The sequence below is a fragment of the Malus sylvestris genome, chromosome 10, assembly GCF_916048215.2.
Source record: "Malus sylvestris chromosome 10, drMalSylv7.2, whole genome shotgun sequence".
Taxonomy (NCBI): domain Eukaryota; kingdom Viridiplantae; phylum Streptophyta; class Magnoliopsida; order Rosales; family Rosaceae; genus Malus; species Malus sylvestris.
The window spans coordinates 38,584,231-38,601,647 of record NC_062269.1 but is presented as its reverse complement, the minus strand read 5'-3'; the positions used below and the strand labels follow the sequence as shown (position 1 = coordinate 38,601,647).

Here is a 17,417-nt window from a genome sequence, read left to right as displayed (position 1 = left end):
TAGTATTACATATATACCGCAAATACCTATTCCTTAGTCATATCGTTTCCCACAATCGACAACAAACCAAACGAAGTTGCCTTCCCGTATCGCCTTCTACAACCTACCAACTCTAAAGAAGTAGAAGAGAAACAAGAACAGCACAAAAACAATCAATGAGCTGCTGCTGCGGAGACGATTGCGAATGCAGGCCGCTAGGGTTTCTCCTCGGCCTGCCCTTCGCCTTCGTCGCTCTCATCCTCTCCGTCATCGGTGTCGTCATCTGGATCGTCGGGTTGGCGTTGACTTGCATATGTCCGTGCTGCTTGTGCGTGACGATCATAGTTGAGTTTGCTCTGGCGTTGATCAAGCTTCCCTTTTCGATCATGAAGTGGTTCACATCTAAGATTCCTTGTTAATTACTATTTGTTTCGTAGCGTGTAATTTGATAGTCTGTTGTTCAGTTTTTTCCGACCACTGTTTAGTTCTATCTTTCCACTTTGTGTTGATTTTTTGTTGAAGATTTGTTCAAACAATGTAAAAGAAAGCCTTAGAAATTCAATGAATTTATTAGGTTTAATTAAATTTAAGAAATTTGTGTTTAAAATTATAAATTTTCATTAACTATTACTCAACTGAGAAATTTTCATTAGTTATTACTCGACCAAATTCTATGCTATCATAGAAACGTTATCTGTGAATTCTATTGGTATCTTTAAAATTTCATAATAATAAATTGGGAAATAGTTTCGCACTCTTTTTATGTGGAAAATTCAGTAATCACTTCCCGGTTTGATGGCTCTATACGAATTAGCCGTTTTTGATCCTTTTGATCATGTTCTTGATCCTATGTGGAGATAGGATATTTTCGTTATGCCTTTAATGACTCATTTAGAAATACCAATTTATTGGGTGATTGGGGTATCACAGGAAATACCGTAACGAACTCAGTAGTTTGAATTATGAATGTGTGGCCGGGGCACATATTGTGTTTTCGGGCTTGTGCTTTTCTGCAGCTATCTGGCATTAGCGCACTGAGTCCTCAACTTGTTATCCAATAGGAAAGCTTGATTGGTGTCTACTTTTGTAATGTGGTTTAATTAACCAGGCGAGATTAGGCTCAATGAACTTTGAACTATTGATGTAAAAAATGTGTCTACTTTTGTAATGTAGTTTAATTAATTAGGTGAACCTAATCTCACCTAATTAGGTTCACAAATTTTGTAATGTAGTTCACTTGTACATTTTTATCTTAAGAGGCTTCGTTGCTATAATAGTGCCCGAGAAAAATACAGTACCCGTGATTTTGAGACATAATATTCTTTTGCGGATACGGAAATGATAAACACACACCACTAGCACATACATCTTGTTTAATCATGTTTGTTATTTTAATTAAAATAAAATGAAGTGTATGAGAAAGTGAAAAAGAAAAAAAAGTCCCTAAGGAGAAAATTCAAAACATACATCCATGTAATCATTTTATTCAAAACCTTTTTAAATAAATTAGAGACTGATATCTGCATATGTTCCACAATTTACAATCTGTATGGAGAAAATTAACTTTTTAAAACACTTAATTAAATGTGTAACATTCCACATCGCTCAGAGGAGTGATCTTTAAATGTATATTCTCATCTTTACCTAACACGAGGCCTTTTGGGAGCTCATTGGCTTCAGGTTCCATCGGAACTCTGAAGTTAAGCGAGTTCGCGCGAGAGCAAGTTGCTCGTGAGTTCCCAGAAACAAAACCGTGAGGGCGTGGTCAGGGCCCAAGGCGCACAATATCGTGCTATAGGAGAGTTGAGCCCGGAAGTGGTCCCGCTCGGGCTAGCATGTGACAAATGGTATCAGAGCCTAACCCTGGCCGTGGTGTGCCGACGAAATCGTCGGGCCCCTTAAAGGGGGGATTGTAACATCTCACATTGCCTAGGGGAGTGATCCTTAAATGTATATTCTCATCCCTACCTAGCATGAGGTCTTTTGGGAGCTCACTGGCTCCATCGGAACTCCGAAGTTAAGCAAGTTTGAGCGAGAGCAATCCCATAATAGGTGACCCACTAGGAAGTTGCTCGTGAGTTCCCAGAAACAAAACCGCGAGGACGTGGTCAGGGCTCAAAGCGGACAATATCGTGCTACAACAAAGTTGAGCCCAAAAAATAATCCCGCCTGGGCTGGGATGTGACAAAATGTCCCTACGGGGACATCTAATAAAATTTGTAATCACACCGAGCACAAAAGTATATGGCCCATTTGAAAAATACGACATGTGAAGTTTTGTTGGCTTAATCCCTGCCTTACCCAATTTATGAAAAATAATTATGAGTATGCACCGTAGTTTGAGTTTGATCTTTATTTATTTATTTTCTTCTAATAACTAATAATTTAATCTACTAATGCAATTGGTTGTTAAAAAGGTATCAAATGCTGATTAATTGTAGAGGATATTGGTTGTTGAAGAAGGGAGGATCATTGGTTTCTTATAGTCATTTAGAAGTAATAAATTAATCAAATCTACAACTTATTACTTTAATAGTTTGCAAAGTTTGACGCATAATCGTATAATAGGTTTTTTTAAATGAAACTTTAACGAAAAGCTCCCGGTGCTGTTTATTTTAACAAAAAACCATATTTTTACACTAAAAAGTCAATCATGGTACTATTCACTTCCCCATTTATTTTGTCCTTATCATTAAAACTCAAAGAATTTTCAAACATTTTTCATTAGTTTTTTCTTTTTTAAATTCAAGTAGGACACGTTTATTTTGTACCTGTTGACCCTAAAAACTACCAAGCCTACGTGGCGCGCAGGCCGAGTAATTTATAAGCTAACTACGTCATTCGGTGAATGCGGGGCGTACCAACTCGTCGGCCAAACTCGGTCGAGGAGTAAAATTTATTGATGTTGCGTTGGGTGCGCGGCTGACTTCTGCGTCTTGCGATTGCGACCAAGGAAGGAACACGTCTCGGCCTCTTGGGTTCTCGAACCTGAAGACAAGGCTACTATTCTTACGAAGTTCAATATCCAATTCGGCTTCCAATGTGCCGAATGTAGTAACTCGTACCACCTCACTTCGCCGAGAAGGCTGATGAGATGACCTCGACCAATAAGGATTCAGAAATCCTTCTCGACTGAGACTTGGATAGGTAATCAACTGTCCTCACCGTAGTGCTGTTGGTGCCAACGGAAGATGCTACGAGACCGGCTGATTCTACGGTAACAGAGTTATCTATGCCGACTTAAGATATCACCGGTTGCTTTCATAGTGCTGTTGATGCCAACGGAAGATGTGTCAGCGAAAAGAGAAAATAAAAATCTCAAAGTTGTTGAGAGGGTTTGCGCAGGGCAGTTTTATGTGTTGAATTGGATACCTCATTTGTTGCACAGCATCCTCTATTTATAGCACTGGACACCTTCAAAGTCGAGTCAAAACCCTACTCGGAGTAGGTCTTCTTCTCCTGATTAAATACCAACTCGACCAGTCCTATTTTCAATCTTGGGTCTGAAGTCCTTTAAATGATTCGCTCGGCATCTGGGCAAGTTAGGACAAAATCTATTGTGTCTTGACATGCTTTCGGTAAACCATACAAATCATTGGTCGCCGAATGTTTCTTATGAAATTCTCGCATATATTCCAAGGCCTCCCCGAGGAATGGTGGATGTAAATTCCGTCGAATTTTGATCAAAGGCTTTTATGTGGCTGGCGGGGTCAATTTGCTTTCAACTTCTTACCTGAAATGCTCAAGACGTGCCTTCATCTCCCCAGGCCGAAGAAGAAGTTTAATTCGTTTATCAGCCTATTCGAACGTGGTTTCGATATCTTGATTGACCAGCCGTTTCCCTTGAACCAACTCCGTCATAATCATTGGAGGTGGTCGTTCATCGTCGGTGGTAATTATGTTTTTCGGCCGCCATTTAGGGACCGAAGTTTCTTGGGCTGCCCGTCGGCGGGCCATGCAATCTATTCTTTGGTGCCGGCATTTCTGGGATTTAGACAGTGCGGTGTATACGCCTTTCGAAGAGTGATATGTATACCAACGTTGGTCTCTAGGTTCGAGAGGTTTGAAAGTTTTTTGGCTCCGCGATGATTCCGAGCTGCTAAAGTTACATATATAGTAGTCCTCGTCATAAAATGAAGCATCAAAATCGAGGCGCCGTCTGACTGAAGGTGTCTCTTCCATCCTCACTTTAGGACTGAGCCTATAAAAAACCCCTTGATGTTGGCCCACGTTGGTCACCATTTGCTGGGTTGCGGCTGTAGGTTGTTCCATTATAAGCGGAGAGGACTTTCCCTCTGGCTCAATGTTGACCTTTGCTCTACATTTACTGCATAAAACCGCCATCTCACTGTCTTCATCAATGCTGTAATCCATCATAGGCTTGACAATAGCGGGTCCCGTTAAAGCTGTAGGTGGTTCGTTTGAAGGAAAATCAGCCATGAAACGTGGTCGAGAGTTCTGATTCTGAAAGCGTTGCGTCGCAACAGCTTCGGCCTTCCCTTTCCCTTTGTCCTTAGGTAGGCACGCATCGACCATATTTACTGTTGCCGTGGGGAACAGGTCAGTATCAACGCTCATCTTCTTCTCTGGAAATCTCAGTTTGCCATTATCAATCCAGCTTTGGACGTTGTCTCGAAACACGACGCAATTGTTTGTCGTATGTTTGCTTGAGTTATGGTATTTGCAATATATCTTTCCTTTAAGCTCTTCGGCATTGGGAATGTTGTGCCCAGGCCGAAGTTTGATGATCCTCGCTGATAACAGTTGATCAAAAATTGCATCGGCTTTTGTAATATCAAAAGTATAAACTTTTGACGGTTTCAGTGTTCCTTCAGTGGCCGAGCGGGTTTTGACTTCCTTAGAGTCAACTTGAGTCAGTGCCTTGCAAACGTATGGCTTATCTATCACTATCTCAGCTGCATCCACGCTAACGCATTCATCCTCGGTCGATGCATAATTAACAGTGGGATTCTTGTAAATCGTCCCTCGAGATGGAGCTTTCGAAATCTTTTCCTCGCGGAGCAAATAATCATACTGCTCGACATGTTGGGCTAATTCATACATATCCCGAAAGTTTGCCCCAAGAATTTCTTTTTGTATTCGACGTCAAGACCGTTCAGAGCAAGTATGACGAATTCGACTTCGAGGAGAGGTACTCGGCACCAATTCTTGGCTGATTTAAATCTAGTAAGATAATCCATTGGTGACTCGTCGGATGCCTGAGCCATCCTTGCTAGCGATGATACTAACATTTCCATCCCCGGCCGATAAAACTGCTCATGAAATTTCTCGACCAACTCCTCCCAGCTCTGGACGGAATTCGGTGGGAGGTTGATATACCAAGCGAATGCTGAACCGGTCAGCGAGAAATTGAAAAGTCGCAGCTTGTGAAAGTCACTATTGACGTCTCCACATTGCGCGGTGAAACGAGCTACATGTTCTAACGAGGATAAGGATGATTCTCCGGTAAAAAGGTTAAAATCCAGGATTTTGAAACCTCTAGGGTATTCGAACTGTTCCACATAAGCTGGGTACGGGTGTATAAACTTAGGGAACTTCAGCTCTTTCTTCATGGCCGAATCGATCATCTGTTGGACCTCGGTCATATCGACAGGTGTTGCTTCTACTCTCTGGTCGGATCCGTCTGACCTACTATTCGATCCTCCTCCTCTCTCCAAGTTAATTGGTTTGAGCCGAGCAGGGATTGGCTTGGCCGGTGCACTTAGTAATAGAGTATTCCTCGGTGGTAAATGCTGGGCAAGATCGAAAGTTCTACCATCGCTGACCTTACTAACCAGTATTTCAAGTAATCTGGTTTGTGCCTCACTGGTATTGCGTATCACGTCATGAAGTTTATCGATTCCTCGACTAAACGTCTGTTCAACCGTCCGAGATTGCTCGTCAAGCCGTTTTCGAATAAACGACCTTGTTGGTGGATCAGATCCTTCGCCACCATCTTCGTCATAATCCTCTATTATCCCTTCATTAAGGACACAGGTGTTCCTGTCGGGGATTTCGAGGCTGCGAAACTGACCGCCGAGATTAACTTCCCTTTCTCGGTGAGTTGCGCTCGTGAACTCAGGTGTTACGACGCTGATGGGATTCTGCGCCTGTGGCACACTGTGTCCTATGTTCTGAGTTGGTAAATTGGCTGTTGATTTTCCCATAGCTGTTTTCTTTTTTACCGATCGTGTTTCAATTGGCATAAACTTCGTAGTTTAGCACTAGGTCCCACTGGGCGTGCCAAAATGTTAACCCTAAAAACTACCAAGCCTACGTGGCGCGTAGGCCGAGTAATTTATAAACTAACTACGTCCTTCGGTGAATGCGGGGCGTGCCAACTCGTCGGCCGAGCTCGACCGAGGAGTAAAATTTATTGATGTTGCGTTGGGTGCGCGGCTGACTTCTGCGTCTTGCGATTGTGACCAAGGAAGGAACACGTCTCGGCCTCTTGGGTTCTCGAACCTGAAGACAAGGCTACTATTCTTACGAAGTTCAATATCCAATTCGGCTTCCAATGTGCCTAATGTAGTAACTCGTAACACCTCACTTCGCCGAGAAGGCTGATGAGATGACCTCGACCAACAAGGATTCAGAAATCTTTCTTGACCGAGACTTGGATAGGTAATCAACTGTCCTCGCCGTAGTGATGTTGGTACCAATGGAAGATGATGCGAGACCGGCTGATTCTACGGTAACAGAGCTATCTATGCCGACTTAAGATATCACCGGTTGCTTTCACAGTGCTGTTGATGCCAACGGAAGATGTGTCAGCGAAAAGAGAAAATAAAAATCTCAAAGTTGTTGAGAGGGTTTGCGCAGGGCAGTTTTATGTGTTGAATTGGAGACCTCATTTGTTGCACAGCCTCCTCTATTTATAGCACTGGACACCTTCAAAGTTAAGTCAAAACCCTACTCGGAGTAGGTCTTCTTCTCCTGATCAAATGCCAACTCGACCAGCCCTATTTTCTCTATGATTGTGAACCTAGTTCTTAATCGAGCCGGATTCGCTTTCGGGTTATTAATCCTGCCAAGACTCCTTATTGCACCAGGACTCGACTTGTCATGCGTTATGACCTAGCCGTGAAAAATGTGATTGAATAAGTGGTAAAACTGTCTTTAAATAATTTGTAACATTTTTCTTATCGCGCACATTTTGAAAACTCACGATTGCATTTGCATTTTTTATAAGAATAATGTTAGGGAGATCAAATACGTTAATCGATATTTAATTAATAATTTAATCATCTAAAACCACATATTTGGTTTGCAACTTTGATTCTAAACTTTTGGGTTTTGTAGAGTTTTACAAGTAAAATTATAAGAACATATTTTCGTGATATTTTTCATCGCACAATAACATCGTTTATGAAATAATATATTAAGTCGTGTTCTTAACATACTGAAAATTTCTCCATAAATAACCAGACAGCAACTTTTCTCCGTGCTCACGTAGACATTTGAAACAAAACGTCGGATTTGAAATTGAAAACCAGCAATTAGCAGCTTCCGGTTTCCTGGTTTTTTCAAACGGTGGTCACAAATCACAATCCACAAGAATCCAAAGTTTTCCCACTTTGTAGTGATCAAGGACATTAAAAAACAAGCAAACCCACTGCCTAAAACCACAGCCCCCCAAACCCACCACCAAAGCCAAAAGCTAAAACAGCCAATTACCAAATCAAAGGAAATCAAATTCCACCTTTAAACAGCTCATTGGTAAGTGGTTTAGCTTTCAATAATCATTGTATTCAAAACCTTAAATTTTTGTGTCTAAAACATAATATTAAGGTCTAGCAGTATAAATGTTCACTTATAATTGAGACGTCTAAAATTTAAAATTTTTGTAAATAATCACGCGATACCAATTTATTTCCACCTTTTAATTTAAGTATATAAGAACATTTCTAATAAAAATGCTATATACATTGAAATGTGTACTTTACATTTTTAGCTAGTTGAGAAACTCTCTAATGATGAGATATAAAATACACATCTTAACCGAAAAATATAAATATATATATTTTTTACATCTTTTGTTGGTGAATCCTGCCCACAAAGACAGAAAATAAAAAGGAAAATTAATTAAAATGATTTGAAAACTTTAAGTTTTAACGATAAAGACAAAATAAAGGGTAAAGTGAATAGTACCATGATTGACTTTTTAATGTAAAAATATGATTTTTCATTAAAATGAACAATATCAGAAGTTTTTCGTTAAAGTTCTCAAAATAAAACCTCCAATTTACATCTCTTCTCAAAGTAAAACTCCCATTTACGAATGAGATGAAATATAATTTTTACATCTCGAATTTGTATTTTTTTTTTATTGAGGATGCTCTTAATAATTAATATATCATTACATAAAAAATAAAAAACTTCTAGATGTTTTTTAAGTTAAAAAAAAACACTTTTACATATTTTAATACCTAATCATATTACAAAGTCACCCACAGGTTCCAAAACCACCACTAAAATTCCACTCCACCGTGTATATATACAGAAACACAACCAAAACCTCCCTAACCAGTAATAATCATCCATCTAATCAAACTCTAAACCATCATTTTACACCTATCCATGAAAGCTTCTACTCATATCGGCTCAACAAAAGGCGGGGCTCCGCTGCCGGTCCTACCCGCCGCCTCCAGCGGAACGCTGGGCCGCCACCTGGCTCGGCGACTCGTCGAAATCGGAGCCCATGATGTCTTTTCCGTTCCCGGCGACTTCAACTTAACGCTTCTCGACCACCTGATCGCCGAGCCCGGCCTCAACCTCATCGGCTGCTGCAACGAGCTCAACGCCGGTTATGCTGCTGACGGCTACGCGCGCGCCAGGGGGGTTGGAGCGTGCGTCGTTACGTTCACCGTCGGCGGGCTCAGTGTGCTGAACGCGATCGCCGGTGCGTGCAGCGAGAACTTGCCGGTCATCTGCATAGTAGGTGGGCCGAACTCCAACGATTACGGCACGAACCGGATCCTCCACCACACGATCGGGTTGCCCGATTTCACTCAGGAGCTTCGGTGCTTCCAAACCGTCACCTGTCATCAGGTAAAGCTCTTTCATGTCTTCAGTCTTACTAGAAAAAATAAAAATAAAAAATAACTCCCGTAATGTTTATTTTAATGAACAACCATATTTTTTAGGTACTCTTACTATTTATTTTCTTATTTATTTTATCTTTATCATTAAAACTTAAATATTTCAATCCCTTTTCGTTAATGTTTCTAAAAATATAGTCTCGTTTTAGAAAAAATGAAAAAAAATTTACCAATGCCCTTGAACTTATGCTTTCTTTCCGATTTGCCTCTTCTGCTTTTAGTTTTGTTTTGAACACCGAACCTAAACTTAAATGGACAAAACTAGGGCTGGTTCAGAAAGTGCTTTTGTATAATTGTGAAAGCATTTTTTTAACTAAAATGTTTTTACAACCAATTTTTAGTAAAAATACAAATTAATTTTAAAAAAGTATTTGAAGTGAAAGGCGGAACCCAAAAGTATTTTCTTTAAAAAGTTTTGAGTCTTGAAAAAAACATATCCCAAACGAGCCTCTACTATTTCCTTTTGACAGAAAGTTTGATTGATTGTAGGGGTAAATCGATACGTTTTGAAAGATTAGGGCATATCAGAATCAGATCCTAAGTTCAGGGGGCAGTGTTAAAAGTTTCCCTAGTTATAAATATGCCCTTTGTGTTTCCAAATATATTGAATTTGGTGCAAATTGTTGTGACAGGCAGTGGTGAACAATTTGGGAGATGCACATGAGCAGATAGACACAGCAATCTCAACAGCATTGAAAGAAAGCAAGCCTGTATACATCAGCATAGGCTGCAACCTGCCTGCAATTCCTCATCCCACATTTGCCAGAGACCCGGTCCCCTTCTTCCTTGCTCCGAAAGTAAGCAACCAATGTGGTTTGGAGGCAGCAGTTGAAGCCACCGCTGCTTTTCTCAACAAGGCTGTGAAACCCGTGATTGTCGGAGGGCCCAAGTTGAGAGTAGCCAAGGCACAGCAGGCCTTTATGGAGTTTGCAGATGCTAGCGGGTACCCGATCACTGTTATGCCCTCTGCTAAGGGTTTGGTGCCCGAGCACCACCCGCATTTCATTGGGACTTATTGGGGTGCTGTGAGCACCACCTTCTGTGGTGAGATTGTGGAGTCTGCTGATGCTTATGTTTTTGTTGGACCCATTTTCAATGATTATAGCTCTGTGGGGTATTCCTTGTTGATCAAGAAGGAGAAAGCGATTGTCGTGCAGCCAAATCGTGTGACAATTGGGGATGGTCCGTCCTTTGGCTGGGTTTTCATGGCGGACTTCTTGAGTGCATTGGCCAAGAAGCTAAAGAAAAACAGTACTGCTGTTGAGAATTACCACCGTATCTTTGTTCCCCATGGCATCCCTCTGAAGAGTGAGAAGGATGAGCCTCTGAGGGTCAATATTCTTTTCAAGCACATTCAGGTAGGAGCAGAGTGTTCTGTTTTGTATACTTGAGCTGTCTATGTTCTGTTCGTGCTTCTCATATTGAGATTTCTAATTGTTAATTTATTTATTGAACTTTTTACAGGAGATTATCAGTGGAGACTCTGCGATAATTGCCGAAACTGGAGACTCATGGTTCAACTGTCAGAAGCTCCGACTGCCTGAGAATTGCGGGTATGATGCGGTTTCCTTTAGACAACTCATTTATGTGGTTCTCGAATATGATTAACTTTGCGTGTTACGCAACGGACTACCAACCAGTTGTATCATTTTTATTCAGGTATGAATTTCAGATGCAGTATGGATCAATTGGATGGTCGGTGGGCGCCACTCTTGGCTATGCTCAGGGTGCCAAAGATAAACGGGTGATCGCTTGCATTGGTGATGGGAGTTTCCAGGTTAGTTATATCAGGTTCAAGAGTACCATGGAGCTGGAATGCGACTGACTGTAAAATAATTTTTCTGCAAAACAATTTCTTCTTTTGTTTTAATCATTTAAAACGGTAAAAGATAAAGAAATTACCATTGCCTTGTAATTATTCCGATCGGAAAAGTTCATGTTTTAGAGAGATATATATGGCGCTTGGTTGGTAAATAGTGTCTCCTTTCAGGTAACTGCACAGGACATTTCGACAATGATCCGATGTGGACAAAACACCATTATATTTCTTATCAACAACGGAGGCTACACAATTGAAGTAGAGATTCACGATGGTCCATACAATGTGATTAAGAACTGGGATTACACCGGCCTTGTCGATGCCATCCACAATGGCGAAGGCAAATGCTGGACCACCAAGGTTAGCATAAAAGAAACAACTTTCCTAATCGCTATAGCTAATCTGATGCAGGGGACGATGATTATTCTTGCTTTGATACAGGTACGAACAGAGGAGGATTTAACAGAAGCAATTGCCAAGGCAACAGGGGAGCACAAGGATAGTCTATGCTTTATTGAAGTGTTTGTGCACAAGGATGACACTAGCAAAGAGCTGCTGGAATGGGGATCCCGAGTTTCGGCCGCCAACAGCCGACCTCCAAATCCCCAGTAAACAGATCGCAGTCGAAAGAATCAAAACGGAAGATCTAAACCGGAGAATTAGAAAATTTGAAAGCAATGTACTTTGTTGTAAATTTTGCTTGCTGTATCAAATAAGAGCAATTGAAATAATAGAAGCAATGTATTTGCTTCTTGTGTAATGTATTCTAACCCAACCGGAATAATCGGGCTAGGTTTTGTGATTTCATACCATTCGTGTGTAATGTTGGGAGCCTAAACATGTGTTTTTTGTTTGGACGAAGGGAACCTTGACATTTTTGTTCTACTAAACTCTCGTTTGGAAATTGTTATCACTTGTGTAAAAACACGTAACGTACTCTCATATTCTCGTCATAATGAAAATTTTATCCACAAAATGGATTCGGATGGAATCCAGTTTCTTATGTAGAAACCATGCTTACGGATAGATTCAGGTCATGGCCGTACCTAACATTAAAAAATGAATTCGTCAAACTATTACGATCTCGACAGTTTGACTATTAGTTCAAAAAATGTCGCATGTTATATTTTATATTTTTTGAAATAGAATTCTCTTCCCTCTTAATCTTTTACCCCTTTTATTCTTTTTTATTTAAACGGTTACGTCACGTTTATATTTTGTTTTGAATTTTTTATATAAAGAATAAGATAAAAAGAAAAATGGGAAAGAAATGGATGAAAGAAAATGGTAATAGGAGGGGTGAAAATCTTACCCTATATTTCTGCCCCTAGTATCTATACGTACTTTAATACTGTTCTGACAGATGAAATTCAAGCTTAAGAATCTACTAGAGAGAGAGAGAGAGAGAAACAGAGCAATTTTGATGACGCTCCTCCTCCTGCTCATGATGTCAGCTGTTGCATTCATCCCTCAAGCTCTAGGTTGCTACAGCTCAATCATCAGCTTCGGCGATTCAATTGCCGATACGGGCAACTTGTACAACAGCTCTCCTAACAAATCTTTCAACTTTTTCTTCCCTCCATATGGAGAGACCTACTTTCACCGCCCCACCGGACGCTGCTCCGACGGTCGTTTAATCATAGACTTCATTGGTAGCTAGCGACGTTAAACCCTCATCCACTTTTCATCACCAGCATCTCATTGAACTTGATTTTTACTTTTTTTTTTTTTTTGGCAGCTGAATATATGGGACTTCCACTAGTGCAACCTTACCTCGAACGCCATAACCAAACTGTCCACAACATTGACGGTGGTGTCAATTTTGCAGTGGTAGGATCCACTGCGCTGGACGCTGCTTTTCTTGAAGAAATGGGAGTTTATAATGAAATTACAAACAACTCTCTAAGAATTCAACTGGACTGGTTCCAAGAAATGCTGTCATCTTTATGCAACACATCTTCAGGTTAGTTACCAATTTGTCTTCTCATTTTTTCTTTTATTTTTTTATTTTTTTACTTGAGAGTGTTACTTGTCTTGCACCAAAAAGACATTGTTTCTTATCCCCATTTGCTTGTGTGGTTGGCGGTCAATGCCACATAAATAACAACTTTAATATTTGAACATTTTTTTCGGTGCATAACTTTAAAAATTGAACTTGGTCGGCTTTTAATGTTTGAATAGAATAAATAAGGAGTATTACTAAAAGTTAGTTCGGAAAGTGTTTTTAAATGATTAAAGAAATTTTTTGAAAAAAAATGTTTTTGAATTCCAAATACACTTAAAGTTATTCTTGCAAGAAGCACTTGAAATTATTTTTCAAGATTAACTTGCATTTTTACTAAGGATTAATTCAAAAAAAAATTTGTTCTAAAAGCGTTTTGAGTTCTTTAAAAGAACTTCTTAAATGAGACCTAAATAGATTAAAGAGGCCTTAATTCGTGGTTTGTATACTACTTGTTCTCTATTTACCAGAGTTATGTTTTTTTTAATTAAAATTAGATAAACTGTGTTTTATTATTGCATATTTTCCAATGTATAAGTTATATGTATATCATCTATAATAGTTCTTCATTTGGTACAAGTGATTAGTGATCTCTAATTTACAGACTGCAACAAACTGCTTTCGAGCTCTCTAGTTCTTATGGGAGAGATCGGAGGCAACGATTACAACAACGCATTGCTTAGAGGAAAAAGTATAGAAAAGGTTGAGAAATATGTTCCATTGGTGATAGACGCAATAGCTTCAACAATCAATGTAAGAGTTGGAATCATAATTTCTTTGCTCAAAATGCAGTCATTTTTATAATCTTGTTGGCTATGAATTTCTATGGCTGCATTGCTCTCCAGGAGTTGATTGCGTTTGGCGCCTCAAAACTTGTTGTACCGGGAAACTTTCCAATCGGCTGCATTCCTGCTTATCTAACAACATATGAAACTTCGGATGAGAGTGAATACGACCCTTCAACTGGCTGTCTAAACTGGTTGAACAAGTTTTCCGAGTATCACAATGAGCTGCTCCAGAGAGAACTAAGTCGGATTCGAAGCCTTCATCCTCATGTCAATATCATTTACGCAGATTACTACAATGCCATGCTGCAACTCTACCAGTCTCCAGACCAATTTGGTACTCCCTTAATATTGTAAAATTTTTACAATGCGTGTTAGTAAATGTGAGGATTTTTCGAGAGTTTTAAAATGTATTAGTTAACTAAATGTTTACTAAACTGGCCGTCAAGAATTCAAACATAGTAAGATTTTAGTCAAACCCTAAATTATTATTGGATTCATGGAAATGTAGGATTTACTGGGGAAACTACCAAAGCATGCTGTGGAGGTGGGGGGCCATACAATTACAACTCATCAGCACTATGTGGCACTCCAGAGGCAAATGTACTTTGTGAAAACCCTGCACAGTTTATCAGCTGGGATGGTGTGCATTCAACTGAAGCAGCATACCGGTGGATAGCCAAGGGTTTATTAAACGGGAATTACACCGTTCCGCAAATTAGTACCTTGTGTGTTTCGCAACTGTGACTTCATTTATAGCTTTATTGCAATCCCTTTTATCATGCCCCTCAACATTATGGTAAGTTCTATATATAACATCTATTTTTTTTTATTCAAAAAGTCATTCATTGAAATTATTATTGACTTGAATCAAAATTACGATATTTAGTTTTTTTTTTATATATTGTATTAAATATTGTAATTTTTTTTAATTAATTTTTTACATGATTCAAAAGCAGGACTCTAAGAGTAGTTCCACCGTGGGAAAGCCCCCCCCAGGCTATTTACTATTTAATCCACCCAATGAACAGTAACTGCCCTTAATGAACAGTAACAACCTTTTGCATCTCCCCCCCTACATTGAATAGCTCTGGCAATAGGCAATAAAATATTAACATTTTTTTTATAAAATAATTTAATTTGTAATTTCAGATAAGATTTTTAATTGTTCTCGTTGTGCCGCGTGTCATTATCCGAAAAGACAATTATTAGTGATGGATTTCGATAAGATTTTTATCCAATGTCGTCGTGTCACGTGTCGTTACCTTTTTAGAATCGTTGATGATAGATTTCCGATAAGATTTTTAACCAATCACGTCGTGCCACATGTCACAATTTGTTTACAATCTTCAATGATAGATTTCGATCAGATTTTTAACGAATGGCGGCATGCCATATGACATTATCTACAACCTAATCCTTTCTGAATCCTTCATATAACCATCATTTATCCCCAGAAATCTCACACCAATTTTATGAAGATCTCTATCATTATTCATAGTTTCTGCTTCATTCTTCACCAAAATCAAAATTTGTATATCATTATTTATAGTTTCTGCTTCCTTCTTACAATATCTTCTTCTTCAAGGATGATGTGGGAAATCGATCAGCAATAGGAAGAATTGTTTAACCAATCAGAATGAATGTTTAATCTCCAGGTGGCCCAAAATGAGAGGGAATAGGATGAGGAGCGTAGAAGGAGAGATGACGAAGAAAGAATGGGCAAAGCCTCACATTCCCGTCGAGTTATCCAAGTTATGGGGTCAGATATGCAGGCTCAGCCATTCCGGAAACCTTGATAGAAGCAGGCAACAACGAGGTACGGAACTCTTGGATGATTATTTTGTCCGTAATAATGCATTCCCTGCTACGTGCTTTAGACGTCGTTTTAGAATGGAACGACATTTGTTCAACAAAATCATGATTGCTGTTTGCAACCATGATTCTTACTTTGTGCAAAAGAATGATGCTTTTGGTGCTATGGGTCTCCTTCCTGAGCAAAAAATTACTGCTGCCTTGCGGATGCTTGCATATGGAGCATCTACAGACCAAGTGGATGATATAGTAAGGATAGAGAAGTCAACCATTCTTGAGTGCTTAATGTGGTTTTGCAGAGCAAACAAATCTATGTACACTGGAGAGTACCTCCGGAAACCTACTGACATGGACTTGCAAAGGCTTTTGAAGAAGGGTAAGATGCGAGGTTTTCTTGGGATGATTGGAAGCATCGAATGTATGCACTGGACCTGGAAATACTGTCAAAGTGCATGGCAAGGCGTTTATGGGGACAGAAAAGGAGAAAAAAATATCATTTTAGAGGCAGTGACATCTTTTGATACATGGATTTGGCACACATTTTTTTGGGTTCCGGGAGCTCAAAATGACCTCAATGTCCTTACCCAATCCCTAGTGTTCAATGATGTCCTGCAAGGAAAGACACCAAAAGTCACGTATTAGGTCAACATACGTAAGTACGACACGCCATACTACCTAGCAGACGACATTTACCCAAGGTGGTCATCGTTTGTGAAAACAGTGCCACATCCGCGAAATGCAAAAGGAAAAACACTTTGCAAGTTGTTAAGAGGGGTGCAGGAAGGATGTGGAGCGTTGTTTTGGTATCCTCCAAGCTCGATGGGCGACTGTTAGGGATGCTGCCAGAATATTTGATGTAGAGTCGCTTCGATCCATCATGATGACGTGCATCATTCTTGTCACGCCCCGGACCTGGGGTCGGTAGTAAAAACTCGATCCCGAGTCCGAAACGCGAGTTAAAAGCTAAATAAATAAAAGGAAATTGACACGGGTTGGAAAATTAAACTCCTCTTATTAAAATAACTCCAAAATTTTTACAAGGTGTATAGAAATAATAAATCAACACTCTTAGATCCCTCGTCTAACACAACCTCAGCTCGTCTATCACCAGTGTTGCCAAATAACTCATCTGTAAAATAATAGGTTAGGGGTGAGCAACAACCACCGTCGCTCAGTAGGGACATAACCTTATCACAGTAAATTGACAATATTAAATTATGTGTCATGAAATCATATAGCCGAATATCAAATTATTATTGATAAAATAATGCATGGATGCAATTGAACCTCTTCGGCTACCCCCGTTAATTAATATAATAAAACACGCGGACCTGCACGTCCCATACCGTGCATTTTACCTCTGCAGTGGTGGTTCGAATGGTTTAATATACAAATTAACCCCCTGTAACTCAATCATCCCAATTTCCCCTTTTGTTAGTCATCTTGCCAAAACTCTTCGTCGCCAGTCCCGAATTACCCTTAAAGAATATGTGCACTGTGGGCTCACCTGAGACCTGGTACCTGCTAAGAGTTTGACTCAACTACACAAAAGATCATTTCCATTACCCTCTTTCCAATTTCCTTTCTCACCTACAAAGTTCCAACCACTTCTTACACATGAGTGATGCACAAACACGTTATTACATCTTCACAAGTCACAATATATATCTCAACGAATAACATTCCAGTAGTACTAACAAGTAAACAACGAACTGAAGCAATAATCCAAACAAGGTCCAACCACATTAATAAACCAACACAAATATAGTACTTCACGAAATTTAATAGAATCAATATCTGTAAAGGTCTGCCGTATTTCCCCTACCTGGACTCCAAAGCATTGCTCCAACTCTCTATTACAAGAGTTCACCACCTTGACAAAATCCTATTCACAAGTATTAAGCAAATCACAATAT

The 17,417-nt window shown here is 39.6% G+C and overlaps 3 protein-coding genes across 3 annotated transcripts; all 3 read left to right on the top strand.

The window, feature by feature from the left end:
• Nucleotides 1-31: 31 nt before the first annotated feature.
• On the top strand, nucleotides 32-573 carry LOC126587259 (signaling peptide TAXIMIN 1-like). Its single transcript, XM_050252299.1, has one exon. The coding sequence runs from the start codon at nucleotides 156-158 to the stop codon at nucleotides 396-398; it is 243 nt and encodes an 80-aa protein (XP_050108256.1). The 5' UTR covers nucleotides 32-155; the 3' UTR covers nucleotides 399-573.
• A 7,844-nt stretch (nucleotides 574-8,417) lies between these two features.
• LOC126587250 (pyruvate decarboxylase 1) lies at nucleotides 8,418-11,789 on the top strand. Its single transcript, XM_050252288.1, has 6 exons — nucleotides 8,418-9,030; nucleotides 9,713-10,438; nucleotides 10,545-10,633; nucleotides 10,740-10,857; nucleotides 11,071-11,259; nucleotides 11,341-11,789. Exons 1-6 carry the CDS (start codon nucleotides 8,560-8,562, stop codon nucleotides 11,509-11,511), a joined length of 1,764 nt encoding a protein of 587 aa, XP_050108245.1. The 5' UTR covers nucleotides 8,418-8,559; the 3' UTR covers nucleotides 11,512-11,789.
• A 448-nt stretch (nucleotides 11,790-12,237) lies between these two features.
• LOC126587253 (GDSL esterase/lipase At1g28580-like) lies at nucleotides 12,238-14,526 on the top strand. Its single transcript, XM_050252291.1, has 5 exons — nucleotides 12,238-12,551; nucleotides 12,638-12,862; nucleotides 13,506-13,654; nucleotides 13,747-14,023; nucleotides 14,198-14,526. Exons 1-5 carry the CDS (start codon nucleotides 12,263-12,265, stop codon nucleotides 14,431-14,433), a joined length of 1,176 nt encoding a protein of 391 aa, XP_050108248.1. The 5' UTR covers nucleotides 12,238-12,262; the 3' UTR covers nucleotides 14,434-14,526.
• Nucleotides 14,527-17,417: the final 2,891 nt, after the last annotated feature.

What these genes read in the sequence shown, in the direction of transcription:
- LOC126587253 (XM_050252291.1), top strand. Translation starts at nt 12,263, where the DNA reads ATGAAATTCAAGCTTAAGAATCTACTAGAGAGAGAGAGAGAGAGAAAC. An exon ending in TTTAATCATAGACTTCATTG is followed by an intron (nt 12,552 to 12,637) that starts GTAGCTAGCGAC and finishes TTTTTTTGGCAG; the next exon opens with CTGAATATATGGGACTTCCA. An exon ending in CCAGTCTCCAGACCAATTTG is followed by an intron (nt 14,024 to 14,197) that starts GTACTCCCTTAA and finishes ATGGAAATGTAG; the next exon opens with GATTTACTGGGGAAACTACC.
- LOC126587259 (XM_050252299.1), top strand. Translation starts at nt 156, where the DNA reads ATGAGCTGCTGCTGCGGAGACGATTGCGAATGCAGGCCGCTAGGGTTT.
- LOC126587250 (XM_050252288.1), top strand. Translation starts at nt 8,560, where the DNA reads ATGAAAGCTTCTACTCATATCGGCTCAACAAAAGGCGGGGCTCCGCTG. An exon ending in TTCTTTTCAAGCACATTCAG is followed by an intron (nt 10,439 to 10,544) that starts GTAGGAGCAGAG and finishes AACTTTTTACAG; the next exon opens with GAGATTATCAGTGGAGACTC. An exon ending in TTGGTGATGGGAGTTTCCAG is followed by an intron (nt 10,858 to 11,070) that starts GTTAGTTATATC and finishes GTCTCCTTTCAG; the next exon opens with GTAACTGCACAGGACATTTC.